The sequence below is a fragment of the Tiliqua scincoides genome, chromosome 2 (assembly GCF_035046505.1).
Source record: "Tiliqua scincoides isolate rTilSci1 chromosome 2, rTilSci1.hap2, whole genome shotgun sequence".
NCBI lineage: Eukaryota > Metazoa > Chordata > Lepidosauria > Squamata > Scincidae > Tiliqua > Tiliqua scincoides.
Window position 1 is genome coordinate 359,261 of NC_089822.1, and position 18,253 is coordinate 377,513.

At 52.7% G+C, this 18,253-nt stretch overlaps 1 protein-coding gene across 1 annotated transcript in view; it reads right to left on the bottom strand.

The window, feature by feature from the left end:
* LOC136639365 (protein unc-13 homolog B-like) overlaps window positions 1–18,253 on the bottom strand; it is a 210,172-nt gene that overhangs the window by 20,214 nt on the left and 171,705 nt on the right. The window contains exons 27-31 of the mRNA XM_066613488.1: window positions 10,285–10,381; window positions 9,027–9,170; window positions 8,829–8,906; window positions 6,166–6,243; window positions 431–519 (exon numbers count right to left, since the gene is read on the bottom strand). Coding sequence (XP_066469585.1) covers window positions 431–519; window positions 6,166–6,243; window positions 8,829–8,906; window positions 9,027–9,170; window positions 10,285–10,381 — 486 coding nt within the window. The remainder of the gene's footprint in view (window positions 1–430; window positions 520–6,165; window positions 6,244–8,828; window positions 8,907–9,026; window positions 9,171–10,284; window positions 10,382–18,253) is intronic.

The following is an 18,253-nucleotide window of genomic DNA, read 5'->3' on the forward strand; positions in this document are numbered from 1 at the left end:
AGGCTGCCTCCCTCCTCTGAATATCAACGAGTGCTGAAAGGATTGAACTTCTTTTCCTACTCCCAACCACTTATTCAGGTAGGGGGCTAACAAAAGAGAGGCAGGGAGGACTTGGGCATCCTGCGATTAACAGAGATGTGGCTCCCTCAAGCCCCCCCCCCTCCCACTGCCTTTTGAATGCAGAAATTGGGGCAGCCTTTTATCAGTGCACCAGCCAGCTTAATTCTGCCAATGACAGAGTCCCAATGTGGCCGCTTCTACAATCTTATGAGCTTCAGACAGAGTTTCACAACTCAGAGAGTGTTTCTCAGTTGCTTTTCAGCATGCGAACAGGAGAACGAAGCACAGACAGACTTTGGTGGGCCTCAGTCTCCACCTTGTGTGCAGAGGCAGGCAGAAAGAGGAGATGTTTCAAGCACGAAGAACCCACCTGTTGCCAAACACAGCACTGAGCTCGTCCAGAACATTGTTCAGTTTCACCTGGAGCTCCTTCAGTGAGTCACTGGCTTCAGGATCCAGCTGTGGGCAGAGGAAGACTGTTGAGGTGGGAGACCAAGGTTGGCTGGCTCTTGCCTCCACTTGGATGCAGGGCAACCGGGAGTCCAGATCCAAGGGCAGGGAGTGGAGGAAACTTAGGGGGCTGTGCAGCTGCACTACTAAGCTGGCAAAAACAAAGTGGGTGCAGCTCAAGATGGCCCTTAGAACTCACTAGCTGTAATTATGGACGGGCATCAGGATGCGCTGCCTGGGCACAGCCCCAGACAATGCACCAAGGAACCATTTCAGCCAGTGAACGGTCAAAGAACTGCTCTTCTGCTTGCCAATGAACTACCCTTGCCCACTCTGTCACTCCCCCCCCACGGGCGCCTTTCCAAGCCAGGATATACCCAAGGGTCAAGAGTGCAAGTAGGTGACCACACACTCCCAAGGACCCCAAAATACAGAACAAGCAGTTGCCGTGGGGTACCCTATAAGCTAAAAAAACTGGCATCCAGGTCTTGACAGATGTGAGCAATTTTGCCTGCAGCTGCTCTGAGCAAGGCCAGCCAGGGATAGCCAGATGGTGGGAAGCAGCACAGCTGGGAGGAATGGCTTGCCTGGGCTTGCCTGGCCACCTCCTTCTGCCCCGATAGCAAGAACACCAGGGCAATCTGCTCCAAACGAGTGGCCCTTATCAGCATCGCTACATGAATTTTTACGCTGCTTTCTACCCACCAGTGGGGCACCCACGGTGACTTGATCAAGAGCCAGCGCAGGAAGATCTGTAAGGATATCAATGACTGCACGAGTCTCGGCAGGACCTTCCGTGTCTGGCTCTACAAGCATGGAGGGTGCTCCCCTGGGAGGCTGGCTGGCTGGCCGGCCTGGTCAGATGGTCTCTCTCAGGTGTCCAGCGATTCCCAGTTTGGGAGACCTCTCTGATTCTGCCAGCCAGCAGGTCCCTGGCCAGGCCGCTCTTGCTGGCTTTTCTTCAAGGCGAGGCCTGCTCTTTGCACCATTTCTGTTGTTCAAGTTCTTTTAACAAGTGGTTTATCTTGCTGCTGGAAGACGGCAGGGCAGCCATGGCCCTTGTGCATGAAGGCCAAGTCCTAAGCCAGGGTTGCATCTGCTCTTTAGTGTGAAGGAGGAGTCCCTCTCTTCCCAATTACAAAATCACGGTTTTCAGAAGCTGGAAGGCAACATTTGGAAGGCAAGCAGATGGAAATGTCACTTCCTGCACAACCAGGCCATGGAATTCATGATCCTGATTTGCCAGGATTAAAAGGTTTTCCAACCGGTCTATCAGAAGTGGTTAACAAAGAACAGCAGCCAAACCACCACCTCAGCCAGAAGAGGCTGTCCAGCTCCGCTCACTGCTGGGAGGGCAGCTGCCTCCTGACACCCCCCCTTCATGGCCTTACACCCCCATCCTGTGAATTCTGGGCTGCTGGAGGAATCCTATATGTGCAAAACCCAAGACAGGGCAGAAAGACGTGCTCAGACTGTTGGTGAACCTGGCTTCTGTGGCAGGAGACCAAATGCCTGGACTTCCGGGGGGGGGGGGGAACAGACACTCCCACAGCAACAAATACACAGAAGAGTCCATTTCTCTGCTTGGCCCAGTCTGAAGACCTCAAGGAGGCTCAAATGAAACCCAACATAGCATCAGCAAGCATTAGCAGGACTCTCTTCCAGGCCTGAAGTATCATGTTTGCTGCAGAGGTGGGAGGAGGGCTGGCCAGCTTTGGAAGCTGCAGCTGAGTGACCCAGCACGTGCCTCCAGAAGGCACCCCAAGACAGCTACGCTGAGCCACTTGACGAGAAGAATGCGCTGTGGAAAGACATCCTTGCCCAACATCCCACAGCACATTTTCATGGCAGGCGTGCAGTGAAGCACTTCTGTATTGCGAAGGAAATGCCTCCCCGCAGCAAACTCTGCTCCAAAGCCGAGCACTCCCGCTTCCAGGGCACCATTGCTGATACCTGCACAAATGCAGGTGGACGAGGGAGACGTGGTTTGGGCAGACCTGCCGTCCCAGTGTCCATTTTCCGAACACCCACTACGGTCTGTCATCACTGGGGAAACACTCCACGCACACCAGCTGAACCACAAATAAGAATGGCGACTGCTCGGCTGCCCGGAAGGTGTTTCTCCTGCTTCCCTCAGTGCAGCGTGCAAAGCCCTGTGGCCAACTTCCAGCCTCCCACCTCAATCAGCCACTTCTGCTGGTGACTCACGGGAAGCAGTCGGGAAGGGGAGGCATTTCTTAGAGGGGAGGACAAATTTTTATGCTAGGTGAGCAGGGACCCTCTCAAACCAGCGACATCTGGATGCAGCAGCTGTATCCACTCAGCGCCAACACTCACAACCCTGTTCGGGGAACGGCACTCGGCAGAGCCGCAACAGACCACATGGGCGGAGAGCAGAGCAGTCGGTTCTTGCAGGCCCTGGAGCCACACAGAGCAGAATTCTAAGGGGACGCACCAAGGGGAGACCGTTCAAGTCCCCCTGCAAGTAGCAGTAGTGGCTGCAGCAGGCGAGAAGCGGGCCCAGGCAGCCTCCACTCCCGACTCAGGGCACTTCCAGATGAGCTCACGGGCAGTAAGCACCTGCCTCATTCACTTGCCTCTCACCTCAGGGAGCAGCCCACACTGCAAGATGGCATGACAGACCCACCCCCTTTACCCACCGTTTGTGTTTCTCACACACACACACACACACACACACACACACACACACAGATGCCAGTGCAAGCACACCTCCCTCAGTGAGAATTCCTTTTGGGGGGGGGGTTGCAATCCTAACTGTCGACCGTGACTATTATGTTGCTCTTTTCATCCAGGGAATGGCTATGCAAGGAGATGCTGCTGAGTTGGGTTACAGGCAGCAGGGCGTCTTGAAGAGTTCAAAGCTTGTGAGATTAGGAGACGGAAAAATACAGGAGGAGGGGGCACAAATGGGCAGGGGGACCCACAGAAGGGCACGGAGGCACTAGTACAATATTGTGCCAATTTGCACAAAAGTGGTCAAACAATAAATACACTAACATTTGGGGTGGCCCCTCCTCCAAAGAAAGATACTCTCCAGAGGTGGCACCCCAACAGAAAGGAAGCGCTCCCTGCATGGAGGTGGCAATGAGTTCCACCCCAAAAATGGCACATTCCCCAAAAGATGGGACGGTGACACTAGCAACAGCCTGCACAGGTGGTGGTGAACAGGTCTTCTGGGCTTAAGCACTGTGTGGACAATCCGATGGGCAACAATGTTGTGTGAATCCGCACCTCACCCCTGGAAAGAGTAAGCAACCCAATTGTGGGAATATCAGACTAAGCAACCCATCTGGAAGTGTCCTCAGGAGAAAATAATGGCTTTAACGGGTCAGGTTACTAGTCAGATGTCTGCTCTGAGGCCGTTTCTGCCACTCCCGTGGAGCTCCCCCATTTGTTCCCCATAAAGGTTTCAGTAGCTTCATGAATTTTGTCCAAAACAGCTTTTGGTTGGGGATGAGACCCATGAGGGTCGTGCCCCAGTGAGGTTTTCCCCTTGGTGCAGCCCACTGCAGACTACAAGACTACAGCTAAGGAGGACTGCCAGAAAGCAAAATGGGCTCTAACAGCACTGGGGCTCCTCCTCTCGGGCTCCGTCTCCTCCTCCTCTCTCTCTGCAGCATCCTCAGTCTTGAGCAGCAAGGGAAAGAGAGACAGACAGTTAAGCTGGCAGACCGGCAGCACCCGCAGCAGCTCCCAGTGGGAATCAGCCATGGGGCAGAAACCCATTTCCAGTGAGGAAAAGATGCAGCCAAGGGCTTCGGGCCAGGAAATCGGGCAAGGCAGCCCTAGGCGTGGTGTGCAAGCAGGCACCCCCCCCCCCCAGTGAGCAATCCCAAGAACAAGACAACAGGAATGTCACCCATAAAGCAAGCTTTTCTTGGCCAAAGATGCCCCTGGAACTCACTTCTAAAAGGTGTCCTCTGGTTCTGACTAGCCAAGGGAGGCCCTCTCGCATTCCCACCAGCCTTCTAGCAAGGCTTCCCCAAGGGCTGGCTGATCGCCACAGTGCACTGCTGGAGCGACAGTTCCAGCCCATCAGCATGTCCAGGCAAACCTCTGGGAACAGAGTGGCCAGGTCAGCTCCCCCACCCCCCGCATGCCACACAGGGGGTTTGCTCAGGCAGCCTTGCTGAGGACACTTTTGCTTGGTGCCCGACAAGCCTTTCCATTCCTGCATGAATGTGTGAAGTGCGACATGCACGCGCACCCAGGCATGTATTACTGGGTGTCTGCCATGAGAGCACGACCCAGGAAAGTAAAGCAGACTGATGGCGAGGGGGCTCGGATCCCACAGGCTGCAAGACTAAAGGCCACGCCTTTAAAGCCACAGAAACCCCGACAACTCTGGCAGGCTTGGAGAAGGCCTCTCTCTCTTTCCTTCCTCGAACACAACAGAAAGCCACTGCAACAGCACAAGCTGGAGAGCCCTGCTATGCGCCCCCTTCTCCCGGGAAATGGGCTCTGGTGCACCGGCACAGCTTGGTTCCTCCTTGCAGCTTCCTTCCACCTTCTAAAGCCCGTTTCGGACAGGAGAAGGACTGGTCTGGGCGCCCCAGCACGAAGGCTCCCACCACGCAGCACAGCCTGGGCAGCAGCACTGAGGTGGCAGCAGGGGTCCTTGGTGCAGCTTCACAGTCAACGAGGCTCCCCCTTCCCTTTCCTTGCCTCACGCCCAGCCCTGCTGCCAACATCCTTCACGCTTCCCGTCTTTCTTCCTTTGCGCATAGATGCAGGAGTCCAGAACTCTTTGTTCCTTCTTAAACCGTTTTAGTGGAGGCCTCTCTGTGCTGGGCAGATGCCCATGAATGCCACTCCAGCCCCCGAGGTAACTGGGCTGCCCAAAGTGGCAGGAGAATCTGCCCAGCTGGAGGGGTGAGCCCCCCCACCATGCCCCCACCACAAGGAAATGGTTTTATGGCCGGCTGAGGGACTCGCCCCTCACCTGTAGCCCTTGGTTCAGGCTATGGAGAACTGCAACTCGGCCACGGCCTTTCGCCATGGCCCCAAACCCAGAACAGTCCTCTTCTTGTACGCCCCCAGTCTTTGTCCTGTTGCTCAGAACCACCACCAGCAGTTTCCCAGCCCAGCTCTTCCTAGATAAGACACATATTTCCCATGCCCTTCCTTTCCCTCCATGCTGGCGCCATTAAGTATCTCCTTCCCTTTTAAAGACTTCTTCCACTCCCTCCCCCTTTCCTGCAGCAGCTGCTCAGGTGCAGAGTCTCATCACAGGAATGGCCAAGAAACAGCAAAGTACCTTTTAACTTTGATTCCCCTCTCCAGTCATGAGACCCTTGGCAAAGGTTTGTCTCCTGCCCCTTCACCCTCGCCTCCGTTGTCCTTCCCATGGTCACTGGCCACCATGCACTAGCACAAGTTAAGGGTCTTCCTCATGTGCGGACCCATCTTGTTGTGCTGTCTGAAGCACACCTGGGAACCACCACCAGGAGCCTACAGCCTGGCAGTCACCCATTGCTCCCCCCAAAGGCCTTCCACCACCACCCCTGTCTAGTTGAGGGAACAGTGCTAACCGCTTCCGGGAGCAAGGAGGGTGCTCCTCTAGCATGTCTGGTGCTGAACGTGCAGCTCATGGGGCAGGGCCTGGCCAACGACATTGTGCCTCCTGGCTCTTACCTCTTTGGCACCCATGGCCTCGAACATCTTCTCCAGCTGCACCCTCAGTTGCTGGATGTTGTTCATCAGGATGCAAGGCTGAGTAAAGAGACAGAGAAAGCAGCAAACTGTGTTACTGGCCATGGAGGTGACCGCTGGGCTCTCTGGCTTCCTCCAGGCAAAGGCTGCTGAGCCAGAGGCACGTGAGAAGGCCGGCAGGATGGCGGAGGAGACATTCGCTCCTTCTGGGTGGGGAAAAGTCCTGCCAAGCAGATGGCCCAGTCAGTGGCTGGTGGAAAGAGGCATCTCTCCCACAGGGACTGACAGACCCAGCTGGCTAGCCCCTCTCCCACAAGACCGCTCCCTCGTGAAAGCTACCTGGAGAGCCCCAGTGGGTGACCGCAGAGCCCTATTCCCCAGGGAGGACTATGCTCCCCTCCCCTCATTCTCTGGATTGGGAAGTGGCAGGTCAGTGGGATTCTTCCTTGTGAATACTCCCCTCCCCTCTGCTGACTGAACAGGAGATGCGTGACCAAATTGGGCAAATGAACTTCCATTTTTTAAAGAGTTAGATTCCAGTTTCTCTCCATTCCTCACAAGACTGGAAGCAGGGATCCCTCTGTGAATCTGACTGGCAGGATAAAGGACAAAAGGAGGGGCTACTTCACACAGCGCATAATTGGCCTGTGGAACAAGTGTACACCAGATGTGGTGATGGTCATTTGCTTGGAGAGCTACAAACAAGGAGTGGACAGAGTCACAGAGGACCAGGGATCTACTGCCGGCTACTGGTCAGGATGGCCATGTGCTCCTTCTGGGTCAGCAGCAGGGGAAAAGTGCACCCCTCTTGTGCTTGTGGACTATACACTAGGGCATCTGGCTGGCCACTGCAAGAAGTAGAGCACCGGGCTAGAGGCCCCCCTTTGGTTGAATTCAGCATTCTTAAAGGTTAACAACAGCTGACGCCCTGAATGAGGCACAACTCAGAAGCATCCTGCCTGGCTCAGTCGTCAAGTCCAGACTGACTAGATGGAATTCAGTAGAAACAAATGTGAAGTCCCACATAGGTACAAAAGTAGAGGAGTACGCACAGGCCAGGGGAAGCCTGGCTGGCAGAAGCCTTGTGGAAGAGTCTAGCAGCCCAAGCCTCTCCTCACAGTGCGCTGGCTTGCCACAAGGCCTACCGGCACAGCAACCTCTGTGCAGTGTTCCAGACGGTGTGGCAGCTGGAAAGCCATGTGCCTTCAGCACCACAGAGGCCATAAAGGGCTGGGGATTGGGGAGAAGGGGGACAAATGGCAGTGGCCATATCCAAGCCCCTGTCTCAGGCCTGACACCCCTGGCAGGCTCCTCAAGTAAAAGAGCTGGCACGGACCAGAGGAGTCCCACAGGGGACCAGACAGCAGCCAGAGAGGTCAGGAAAGCTTTTCATCATTACTGACCACTTGCAGCTGGCCTTGTCCCTTCGGGGCACATGACACCGCAGACTTTGCACCAACAGCCCTACATCCTGTGCACTGGCAGGGGACAGAAGTGGGCCACTAGTGTTCTAGGCCACAGCCCTACACACACTTCCCTGGGAGTAAGTTCCACTAAACTCAGTGGGGCTTATTTCCTGAGAAGACACGCACAGGATGGCAGTGCTAGCGGAGCACCAGCTGAACATATGCTGGCTGCATGACAGAGCTGGGGAAAAAGCCAATGTGATGCTGAGAGGCATTTGCAGAGGCCCAGAGTCCAGACCTTGAGAAGAGAATACTTCCACTCTGCTCTGCACCTGTCTGGCCTCACAAAGAAGGTCCTCAAAACTTTTGGGCACCAAATTTTAAGCAGGGCACTGAGAAGCTGGGGCAGATTCAGAGGACGACAAAGGTGACGAGGGGTCTGGACACCAAGTCCTAAGAGGAACAGTTAAAAGGGCTTTTGCCTGGGAAAGACTAAGAGGAGAGACCAGTATCTGAAGGGCCATCAACAGGGGAGGGCTCAGTCTCTGTGATTCTTGAAGGCATGATTAGAGCCAATCGGCCGGAAATATAGGGAGGCTGATGGAGGCCAGACATGAGGAAGGATGTCTAAACTGTACGAGCCGCCTGGCTCTGGGGCAGCCTGCTCTCTGCTCTGGGGGCTCTCCCCCATTGGAGGTCTTCAAATAGGGCTGGACAGGCACCTGTCAGGAACAGTGTATCCTGACAGGTATCCGCACTGAGCAAGGGGCTGAACTAGATGATCCTCACAGTCCCACCCAGCTCTCACATTCAATGGCATTCTAAGTCTCTGCTTGCACCTTCTGCTCCAAAGTGGCAGGTAGAGAATGTCTTGGTGCGCACCTTGTACTTTAAAAGTCTCCCAATCACCCAATTAAAGAGGTGGTCGGAGTTTGTTTGGCCTGGCCTGGACACAAGAGTCCCTCCCCAAGGGGGAGGTGAAAGGGGCTGGGTCTGGCAGCTACGGCGGACCTTTTAAAAGGGGACGAGACCCAGCCCTCTTCCTCCTTGTGCACGTGGGCACCGTGGGTTGCTGTTCAACCAACTCACACAAAGAGCCATAATGGACAGTGGCTGAAAGGCACAGGGTCTTGAAAAGGTAGGTTAGAAGGGGCAGGATTACCTCTTTCGAGCCTATCTCAAGGGTGTTGCCGATTGCCCAGCTACTGCATGGGGAGCCAGCTGATTAGGGAGACTCACCAACTTCTCTTTGGAGCAGTAGGACTGGAAGCCCCCGGAGACAATGTCTGCGTACCGCATCAGCACTTTCCCAATGGTCTGCAAGGAGATAATCAATGTCACCCACTCCTTTCCGATCAAGGCAAGACTGGGACCTCACTGAGAATTCCGATTCCAGGGACAAGGCTTGGGAGAGGCCATAGGCTGGGTGGAAGTTACCTTGGCAAAGCGTCGCATGTAATGGGCAACAATGACGGGGTCCGGGCATTCCAGCTTCTTGATTATTTCAAAGCTCTGGTTGAGCTGGGTGAAGACATCTACCACTGAGCAGGAGAACAGGGCATGCTCAGACGTTTGCTGGAACTAAAACCAAAAAAGAAACAGCAAGAGTCAAATCTGGAGCTCCTGAGTTCAGCACACAGTACAAGGACTCCCGTGTCCTGATCCCCCAGGTGCCTATCAGTCCTGAATCGCAGCAGCTCTCCGGAGCATGAGCTTGAAGTATGCTTGATCTGCTATAGAGCTACTTCCCCCGAAGAAAAAGAGCGGTGGCCAATTGCAGCTCATGAGCCACATGTGGCTCTTTGACTGGACCTTGCAGTTCCTGAAATTCAGGCAGGTGCACAAAAGCCCTGCAGGGAATAACCTGCAAATCTCCTGCTGTACTAACCAAGTGACTGCAGTGCTTCAACCATCTAATGTCTACTCTGGGCCTCAACTAGCAGCCCAGTCAGCACGTGCAAACGCCCTGCAGAGAATAACAACGTAAGAGCCTCCTGGAGCATCTCCCCCAGAGGGAGAATCAGTGTTTAAGGCAAAACAAGACATATTTGAAGATGCTGCCGTTCTGTTCAAGCCTCTTCTCTTGGGGGCTGGTCACTATGAAAAACAGCCAGGGTGGGGTGGATGACTGGGGACATCTTTTATACACCACTCCTACTGTTGGTCTGTGGAATTCCTTGCCACAGGATGTGGTGATGGCATTCAACCTGGATGCCTTTAAAAGGGGATTGGAGAAATTTCTGAAGGAAAAGTCAATCACGGGTTACAAGCCATGATGTGTATGTGCAACCTCCTAGAAATGGGTTATGTCAGAATGCCAGATGCAAAGGAGGGCACCAGGATGCAGGTCTCTTATGATCTGGTGTGCTCCCTGGGGCATTTAGTGGGCCACTTTGAGATATTGGAAGCTGGACTAGATGGGCCCTTGGCCTGATCCAGCGGGGCTGTTCTGATGTTCTTATACTGCACCTCCATCTTACACAGGCAGGAGAAGATGGGAGTGCACCAGACTCCTTTCTGGTGAGCAGCAGCGGCAGAAGAAAGTCTCATGGAATGGCTTTGATTTTCCTGGCGTATCTGAAGGTTTTCCCCTGTCACAAAAGCTCCTTCTCATCTGGACGCATGTTGAACATGTGTACTATCTCCATTGCAGCTGCAGGACTACACCTGGGGTGCAACAGTTGCCATCACCTACCCCATCCTTCTTATCTCTCTCCAGGGCTCCATGCAGAAACTCCAAGGACACATCTTCATTCTCGTCCAACCACTGCATTACAAACTGCTCAAACCACCTGCATCGGGAACAGGAAGCACAGATTATTCATACACATACACCCCCGTTCCCACTGCACAGCCCTCAAAGTAGGGGACTGCAGGTCACGGAGAGACTCTGGTGGTCAAACTTAGGGGTTCAGGAGGCACTGCTGCTGTGTCCGAGGTGCTCTAGCTGTCTTTCAGGGAAACCTGTCAGTCCCCTGCTGCTTCGCAAGGGGGGAGGAAATCAGCAGAGGTTCTGAACATATTTTCTCAGCAGTCAGGCCTTGATGCTTTGCTCTCGTTTTTAGGTTAGCAGCCAAATTAGGTTTCTTCCCCCTTGCTGGTCTCAGGTGCTGCATCACCTCCCCACTGGGACTGCTGTGTTCTCATCGGCTGCCGTTCTGATTTGCTCAGAACTCAGCTGCTCACCTGAAGCACAGAAGAGCAGTCCTGCTGACTCAGGCATACTTGGTTCTGCATCCTGTTCTGCCAGCCAGCTGTCTCTGGGGAGCCCAGACGCCAGAAGAAAGGCAGGCACCTCTCCCACCATTTCTCTTTCAGAACAGGCATCCAGAGGCACACGGCCCCTGAGCCTAAAGAGGTTCTTCTGAGGCACTCTGCCTCATCTGCAAACTTGGCCATCTTGCTGCTCGCCCCGACTCCAGGTCACTGAGGAACAGAGTGAAAAGCCCCAAGACAGATCCTCACAGGGCTTCACTTCATACCTCCTTCCAGCAGGAGAAGGGCTCTGTTCCAGTCCTTTGTACCAGCCTCTGATCCCAGGGCTGCAGTTTCCCTTCCCTCACTGCCCTCCACTGACTGCCCTTGGCTTTGCCTCTCAAAAGCCCTCCTTGCACCTCCCTTCTCAACTGCCTCTGAAAGCAGAGCTAGAACCAACCAGTACAAACTGCGAGAAAAGAGACTCCGACTGGATAGCGGGAAAAATGCCTAAAAGGTCATCTAGTTCAACTCCTTGCCTGTAGCAGGAAACTCTCCTTGAGCATCTCCAACAGGTGCTCGTCAAGCCTCAGCTTGAAGTTCTCCAGTGAGGGAGAGTTTACCACCTCCCTCGGCAGTCTGTTCCACTGCCAAACCGCCCTGACCGTCAGGAATATTTCCTGATATCCAATCAGATTCTCTTCTCTTGCAGTTTGTACCCATTGGATCTAGTCCTACTTTCAGAGGCAGTTGAGAACAAATCTGTCTCCTCTTCCCTATGACAGCCCTTCAGGTATTTGAAGGGAGCTCTCACAGCCCCCCTCAGCCTCCTCTTCTCCAGGCCGAACATACCAAGTTCCCTCAACCTTTCCGTGCAGGGCTTGTCCTCCAGCCCTCGTCGCCCTTCTCTGAGCCTGTCCCAGTTTGGCTGCAAATGAGGTGCCCAGAATTGAACACAGTACTCCAGTCTAACCAGTGCAGAGTAAAGCAGAACCATGACGCTTCCACTAATGCAGGCTGGAATGGCACTTGCCTTCCTTGCAGCTGCATCACACTGACTCATGTTCATCCTGTGAGCCACTGCAACTCCAAGATCCCTCTCACATGTTGCGCTGCCAAGCCAGGTAGCTCCCATTTTATACTTGTGTCTTTGGTTGTTTTTGTCTAAATAGTTTTGTGGATCACAAGCAGGAAGTGAGCTCCGATCGGAGACTGCAGGTCAGGGCAGCTGCACGGAGGTTCACAGAACGGGCCGCGAGCCTCCAAGACCCTAAGGAGCCCCCCCGGTACGCGAGACTGCCCTGGGTCCCAGAGGCGCCATGATCACTGCAGTGCCGTTGTGGCCACGCCCAGCTCCTGTCCTGCCCCCGCCAGTACTTGCGAGGCTCCCAACGCCCTTGGAGGCAGTGGCCTCACTAGGATTCGCGTCACCCGGTGCGGGAGGCCTGCGCATCACCCCATGTAGTGGGCGGGGCAATGCCCCAGGTGGGCGTGGTGATGTGCCATCGCCCCGCCCCCACTGGTTTTTTGGCTGTACCTTTTGATAGAACACAGATATTTCAACGTGGTTTGTTTCACTGCATTCTGCATGAAATTGCACGTTGATTGATATATAACATGATGGGATTATTCCTCCAAACTCTGATTTTAGTGATTTTGAAAACTTGTAGAGTCTCTCTCTCACACACACACACACACACCCCATGTCAACTTACTAACACCTTATGGCAGCAGTTCTCAAACTTTTAGCACTGGGACCCACTTTTTAGAATGACAATCTGTCCAGGACCCGTTGGAAGTGATGTCATGGCCAGAAGCGACATCATCAAGCAAATCAAAATAAATAATTAAATTAAAATTTTAACATCCTTTTTACATCTTTTAGTATTTTCTATAGGCCTGAGTCCTCTATGATCTGCTGCTTTATGCTCTTTTTATTTGACTTTTTATCTGACTATTGTTTTTATGGTATCTGTTAATGTGTTTTAGTCTGTTTTTATCCGTAGTTAAATTATGTTTTAATCTGTTTTTAATATGTTGTAAGCTGCCCTGGGTCCCTTTGGGGAGAAGGGCGGGGTATAAATAAAGTTTATTATTATTATTGAAATAAAATAATTAAATAAGGGGGAGCCAGTCCTGTTCCACCAAGTGAATCTACTCTGAAGTAAGTCCTATTGTGGTCAATGGGGCTTACTCTCAGGAAAGTGTGGGTAGGATTGCAGCCTGTGAGCCCAATCCTATGCATGTCTACTCTGAAGTAAGTCCCATAGTCGTCAGTGGGGCTTACTCTGTCGTCTGCTTGCAATAACAACCCCCAAAAAGAATCAGTGAGACTTCCAGCCCTCCCAGTGCCCAGTTTAAAGTTCTTCTATTTCAGGCACATCAGAATAAAGCCCCTCCTGGCTTCACAAGTGCAAAATAGATAACTTTCCCCTTATCATTCAAGCCTCTTTTTTGTTCTTTTTTTTGGGGGGGGGGAGGCTGCCTTCTGGAGCAGCTCCAGCTCCATTGGATTGGGACCCTTCTGGTGTCCTCACATTCCCCTTTGCCTGGCCTGACTACATCTGCCTAATCGCGAGTAAACGCAACTGTAAGGCTGCTTTGCTTCCCATAGGGCTCCATAGACTGGGGGGGAGGCAGCTGGGAGGGAGGAAACTCCTTCTTTGGTGTTTTTGGGGGCTGCACTCATTGGATGAGGACCATCTGACATTTGGCCCTTGTGTATTGAGGGTGACTGTGTTGAGCAGGTGGATGAGGATAAGTTTCTGGGGACCATTATGAAGAAGGATTTGACATGGAGCACAAACACCATTGCTCTGGTCAAGAAGGCCCAACAACGGTTGCACTTTTTGAGACTCCTCAGCAGACAAAAACTGTCTGAGAGATTGCTGGTCATTTTTTATCGCAGCTACGTAGAGAGCATTCTCTCTTATTGTCTCTGTGTTTGGTTTGCGAGTTGTGCAGTGGTGGAGAGAAAAGCGCTCCAGAGGGTTATCAGTGCTGCTCAGAGGATTACTGGCTGTTCCCTCCCTTCTTTGGAGGAGCTTTACAGTACGAGGTGTATGTCGAAAACCTCAAAAATTCTGAGAGGTCCCTCGCATCCCGGTTACCAGTTTTTTGAATTATTACCATCAGGAAGAAGATATAGGGTGATAAGAACAAGAACGAGTAGATTAAAGAACAGTTTTTATCCCAGTGCAGTGTCTAGATTAAATGCGGGGGTGCAGTGATATGCTGAACAGAGTTTTAGCAATGTGGTGATTGTAGATGTAGTCTGTCTGACATTGTTGTTTTGTTTTGGTCTTGTCTTGTTTTACCTTGCGAAAGCACCTAATTTCGTTGCACTTGTGCACACGGGTACAATGACAAATAAATTTTCTATTCTATTCTATTCTGACATCCTTGGAGCCTCTCAGCCTGCCTCGACTAAGGCAAGTCCACCTACTTGCGAGTAAACGCAGCCACGTGGCTTCGTTTGGGGCTCAGACTCGCAACTGGGAGGGGGGAGCTTCTCAGGTGTTTTGGGGGGGTGCAATCATTGGATCAGATCCATTCAGGTGTCGTTGGATTCCTCTCAGCCTGCCCTTTCTGACGGGCTATGGCAAGTATGCCTACTTGCGAGTAAACGCGCAATACGGCTCACTTTCACTTTCCATAGGGCTCCATGCATTTTTCTTTCCAGTTTTTGGCCATAACATTTGAACGAAAGGAGTGATTTCAATTCTGTTTTTTTGCATTGCACTCCGCTGGCCATTCCACATCCAACAGTGTATGGCATGATGGGGTAGCTCCTAACCCTTCGATGTTAGCATGTCCTCCCCCCAGGGCGCATCACCCCCCCGCGTCACCTGGTGCGGCCTGCACCCACCGCACCTGCTAGTGACGCCAGTGCTTGGAGGAGTTCGGGAACCTCTGCTTTAGATGCTTTTCATGATATCTTACAGTCCAAGCTTGTGCAGGTCTACTCAGAAGCAAGTTCCATTGTGTTCATTGGGGCCTTCTTCCAGGACAGTGTACATAGGAATGTAGCCTTAGACACTCCCTACCCAGGCGCAGCAATGGGCAGAAGGCTGACGAACCAGCTTTCCTGGGGGACAAGGCAGAGTCCAGCAAAGCTTTCGCACCCCTCATACAGCCAGGCTTTTTAAGAGCCAGCCAGGTGTGCAAGGACAAGGCCTCCTCAGGGGCTTCTCCTGGGCCAGCAATTCTCCAGCCAGGCCCCAGTGCCTCAGCCTTCCAGGAGCTGCTCCTTCCTTGGGCTTGGCTCCAGGGTGCTGCTTCCCATTCCTTTGCCAGACCCCCCCTTCCACAGCCAGGCGTGCACACAGTGTCCTCTTCATCCACCATGCACTCCATGGGGCCAGTGCCTGCGTGCAGAGCCAAAGCCAGTCCCTCTTAAATGTCCCCTAAACACGAAGCCCTTGCAAACAAGGCAACGGAAATCAATCAGCAAATGCATGGTGTGATCTCTGCAGTCGATTATGGCCTTTGCCAAACTGGCAGCTGAGTTTATACAAATGGTGCTAATTATGGGCTGCTTAAGTTTGCAGAGAACGTGAGAGACACGACTGAGGGAGTGCGACTGAGCGAACGAGCGAGCCCAGGGCATGCTGGGAAGCCTGAAATAACCCTTCACGCTTCGGGACAGAAAGACACAGGCCGCCTGGTGCTGGAAACAATAATCGACGTTGTGCTAAAATGCTCACAAAGCCCTGTCTGCACGTGCTACAGGCTGGGGGTGTAAAATGCAGGGCATTTTACTGTGAAATTTCATGGACTAAAAGAAATGTGTCAGCCATGCTTCCTTCTGGCTGCACGTAGAGGTGGTCAAGGAACCCAGGCATCCTGCTTGGGGGGGAGGGAGAGAAACCCATTCCCCAGCACTTCTGGACAAGCGAGAGGCAGAGTTTTCTCATGGCACTCTCTGGATATCCTCCACAGGCCACCTGAGGGCCAGGAGGTACAGGGCAATGACCAGGAGTGCAGGCCTCCACTCAACACGAGGCGCCCATCATACTGCTCTCATTTAAGGACAAGGACATTTCACCCACAAGCTGCTCTTCACATCCAGCCCCTCTGCACTTTCCAGCCCAAAGCAGGGCAGACACAGAGGCAGGCCGTCAAGAGCCTGGCTGTGCACCTGAGCCATTCCTGGCAGGTCCACTCCATGCAACCATCGTCATGAGGCAGCCGTGTGGGGATCAGCAGCCACAAGGCCTGCCCTTGGAGCACCGCCCAGAGTGACAGGAAAGGCCCATATCAGGCAGGCTGCAGCCTGGGCAGGCCAGGTAGCCCAAGGTTCTAAGGGCATAGAGGAGAACTTCTCAGAAGTTCAGCAGGATACCCTGGAGGCATCTGGGAGTATCTGGGAAGCTGCTGCCACTGCCATCACTAAGGGGCAAATGAGCAATGCTTCAGCAGGACACTCGGAGTCATCCCAGATGCACAGCAAAGACACCAGGAACACAAGCAGGGCCTTGGGGAACAAGCAGATGGGGGCCCTCATCCAGCCCCACAGGCAGACAGCGCTCCTCAGGTGTGTCCCTTAAGCACAGAAAGGAAAAACAAGGGCCCCAATTGAGAGGAAGGCCCCTTGCTCCCCTTTCAAGGTCAGAGGAGTCTGCCAGCGGGGTAGGGAAGAGTTTCTCCCCCACTTGCGGATGAGCTCATTCCTGCTTCCATCTCTTGCCCACACAGCCTGGGTTTCCAACTGCGAGGAGATTCTCATTTGTCTCAAGTTGCTTACTGATATTTTTGCATCTCCCATATTGGATGGAGATGCAAATTCTTAGTGAAGCTAATGGCTCAGCAGCGTAAGGTGCATTGTGACTGGCGAGCCGTCATGGCTGCTGCCCAGAGGCAAGATGAGGGCCGGAGGCAGCCCCGTGAACCCTCAGCCAGTCAGGCCCAACAGCAGAAGAGGCAGGGAGACAGCACGGAGGCACCCTGGCCACAAGGATGTCATTCCAGCCCTGAACGCGGCCCCTTCTGAGCCAGGCTTCACATGCAGCTAATTTTGCCACCTCTGAGGCCTCCGAGAGGCACTGCCTGTTCTTTGGAAAATCCAAAGTGCCTCTCAGAGGCCACAGAAGGCCTTCGGAGACATGAGCAGACTGCGTGGACATGCGTGGTCTCCCCATGTCTCAGAAAGCCTCTCGGGCACGACCAGAATGCGATTCTGGTCATGTCTGGGAGACTGGGTCAGTCCCACACCATGGGCTTGGAACCTGCAGATTAAGAAGGCCAACCTGAATATAATATTTCTTTTCACCACCTAGCTTTTGGTGGGGGAGATAAGGGTTTTGATATGCTTATTTTTGTACCTTACACACGTACACACACACACACTGATGTTGTGAGCAACCTTGGATGCCCTTTGGAACAGAAAGGCGGGATGTAAATTTGATAAGTAAACTAACAAATGCATGAACTAACAGTTTGTTTAAATAAACTGGGATTAAACTGTGGTTTCAGATTCTGGTTTGTGAACAAACCACAGTTAATATTTTTCCAAGTTCAGATGGCTTACGAGGGTGCTGTTGATTTAAAATCGAAGCAACACTTCCAATTCTCTCTGGCACATGAAGAGAGTTGCACACACACAAGCCTGCAGCTCTCCCAGGTTCATTCGCAATAATTTGAGCCCATGGCCAGATTGTTGTCCAAGCCCAGTCATGGTCCCTTTCTCTCTGCTCACAATTAAAATTCTATCCACCTCCTAAGGTGTTGAAGGAGAAAGGCACTGGGCATATTTTGCCTACAGAACAGTAAGAAAGACAGAAAAGAATCTCTGTGGACAGTTTTTAAATACATACAGAGTATTCTTGGAAAGAAGCAGCAAATGTTTAATGCTCTTTGCCAAGAGCAGAACAAGAAGATTAAGCAGACTTAGGCTAAATAAGATGAATGATCTTTTACGGCCTACTTTACAACCTTTCTTTGAAGAATGTGGAGACTAATAAAAAAAATGATGGCCTTGCCCAAAGCCACCCTGGACATCTGGGGCTGAGATGAGACTTGAACTCTGGTCTGGGTCCAGGTCTGGCACTAACCACTGGGCTGCTACTTCCTAGTCAGAGGAGCACCAGAATAAGCAGCCCGGGGGCTGGTCATGTCTGTCTGATCCCGTCTGTCCATCTATCTGCTAGGCTGCAGGAGCAACCTGTGTGGTCACAGGGACACCTGCTTCTGGTTTCCAATTTCATCAGGAAATGATGAAAGTGTATCCTAGCCAACTGCCTTTGACCTGAACTGCACTTAGTTACTTTATTAATTCTTATCCTGCCTTTCCCCCCATTTACACAGGCGCCAAGGCAGCTAACAAAAACATGCTCCAAGACTTCATTTAAACTATTTTTAAAGATCAACACACTAAACAAAGCCAATAGCACATGTATAGGCACTATGGAGAAAGTGCCAACCAATGGGCCAGGAGCAGCACCCAGCGCAGGTCAGCATGGCTGGCCTTC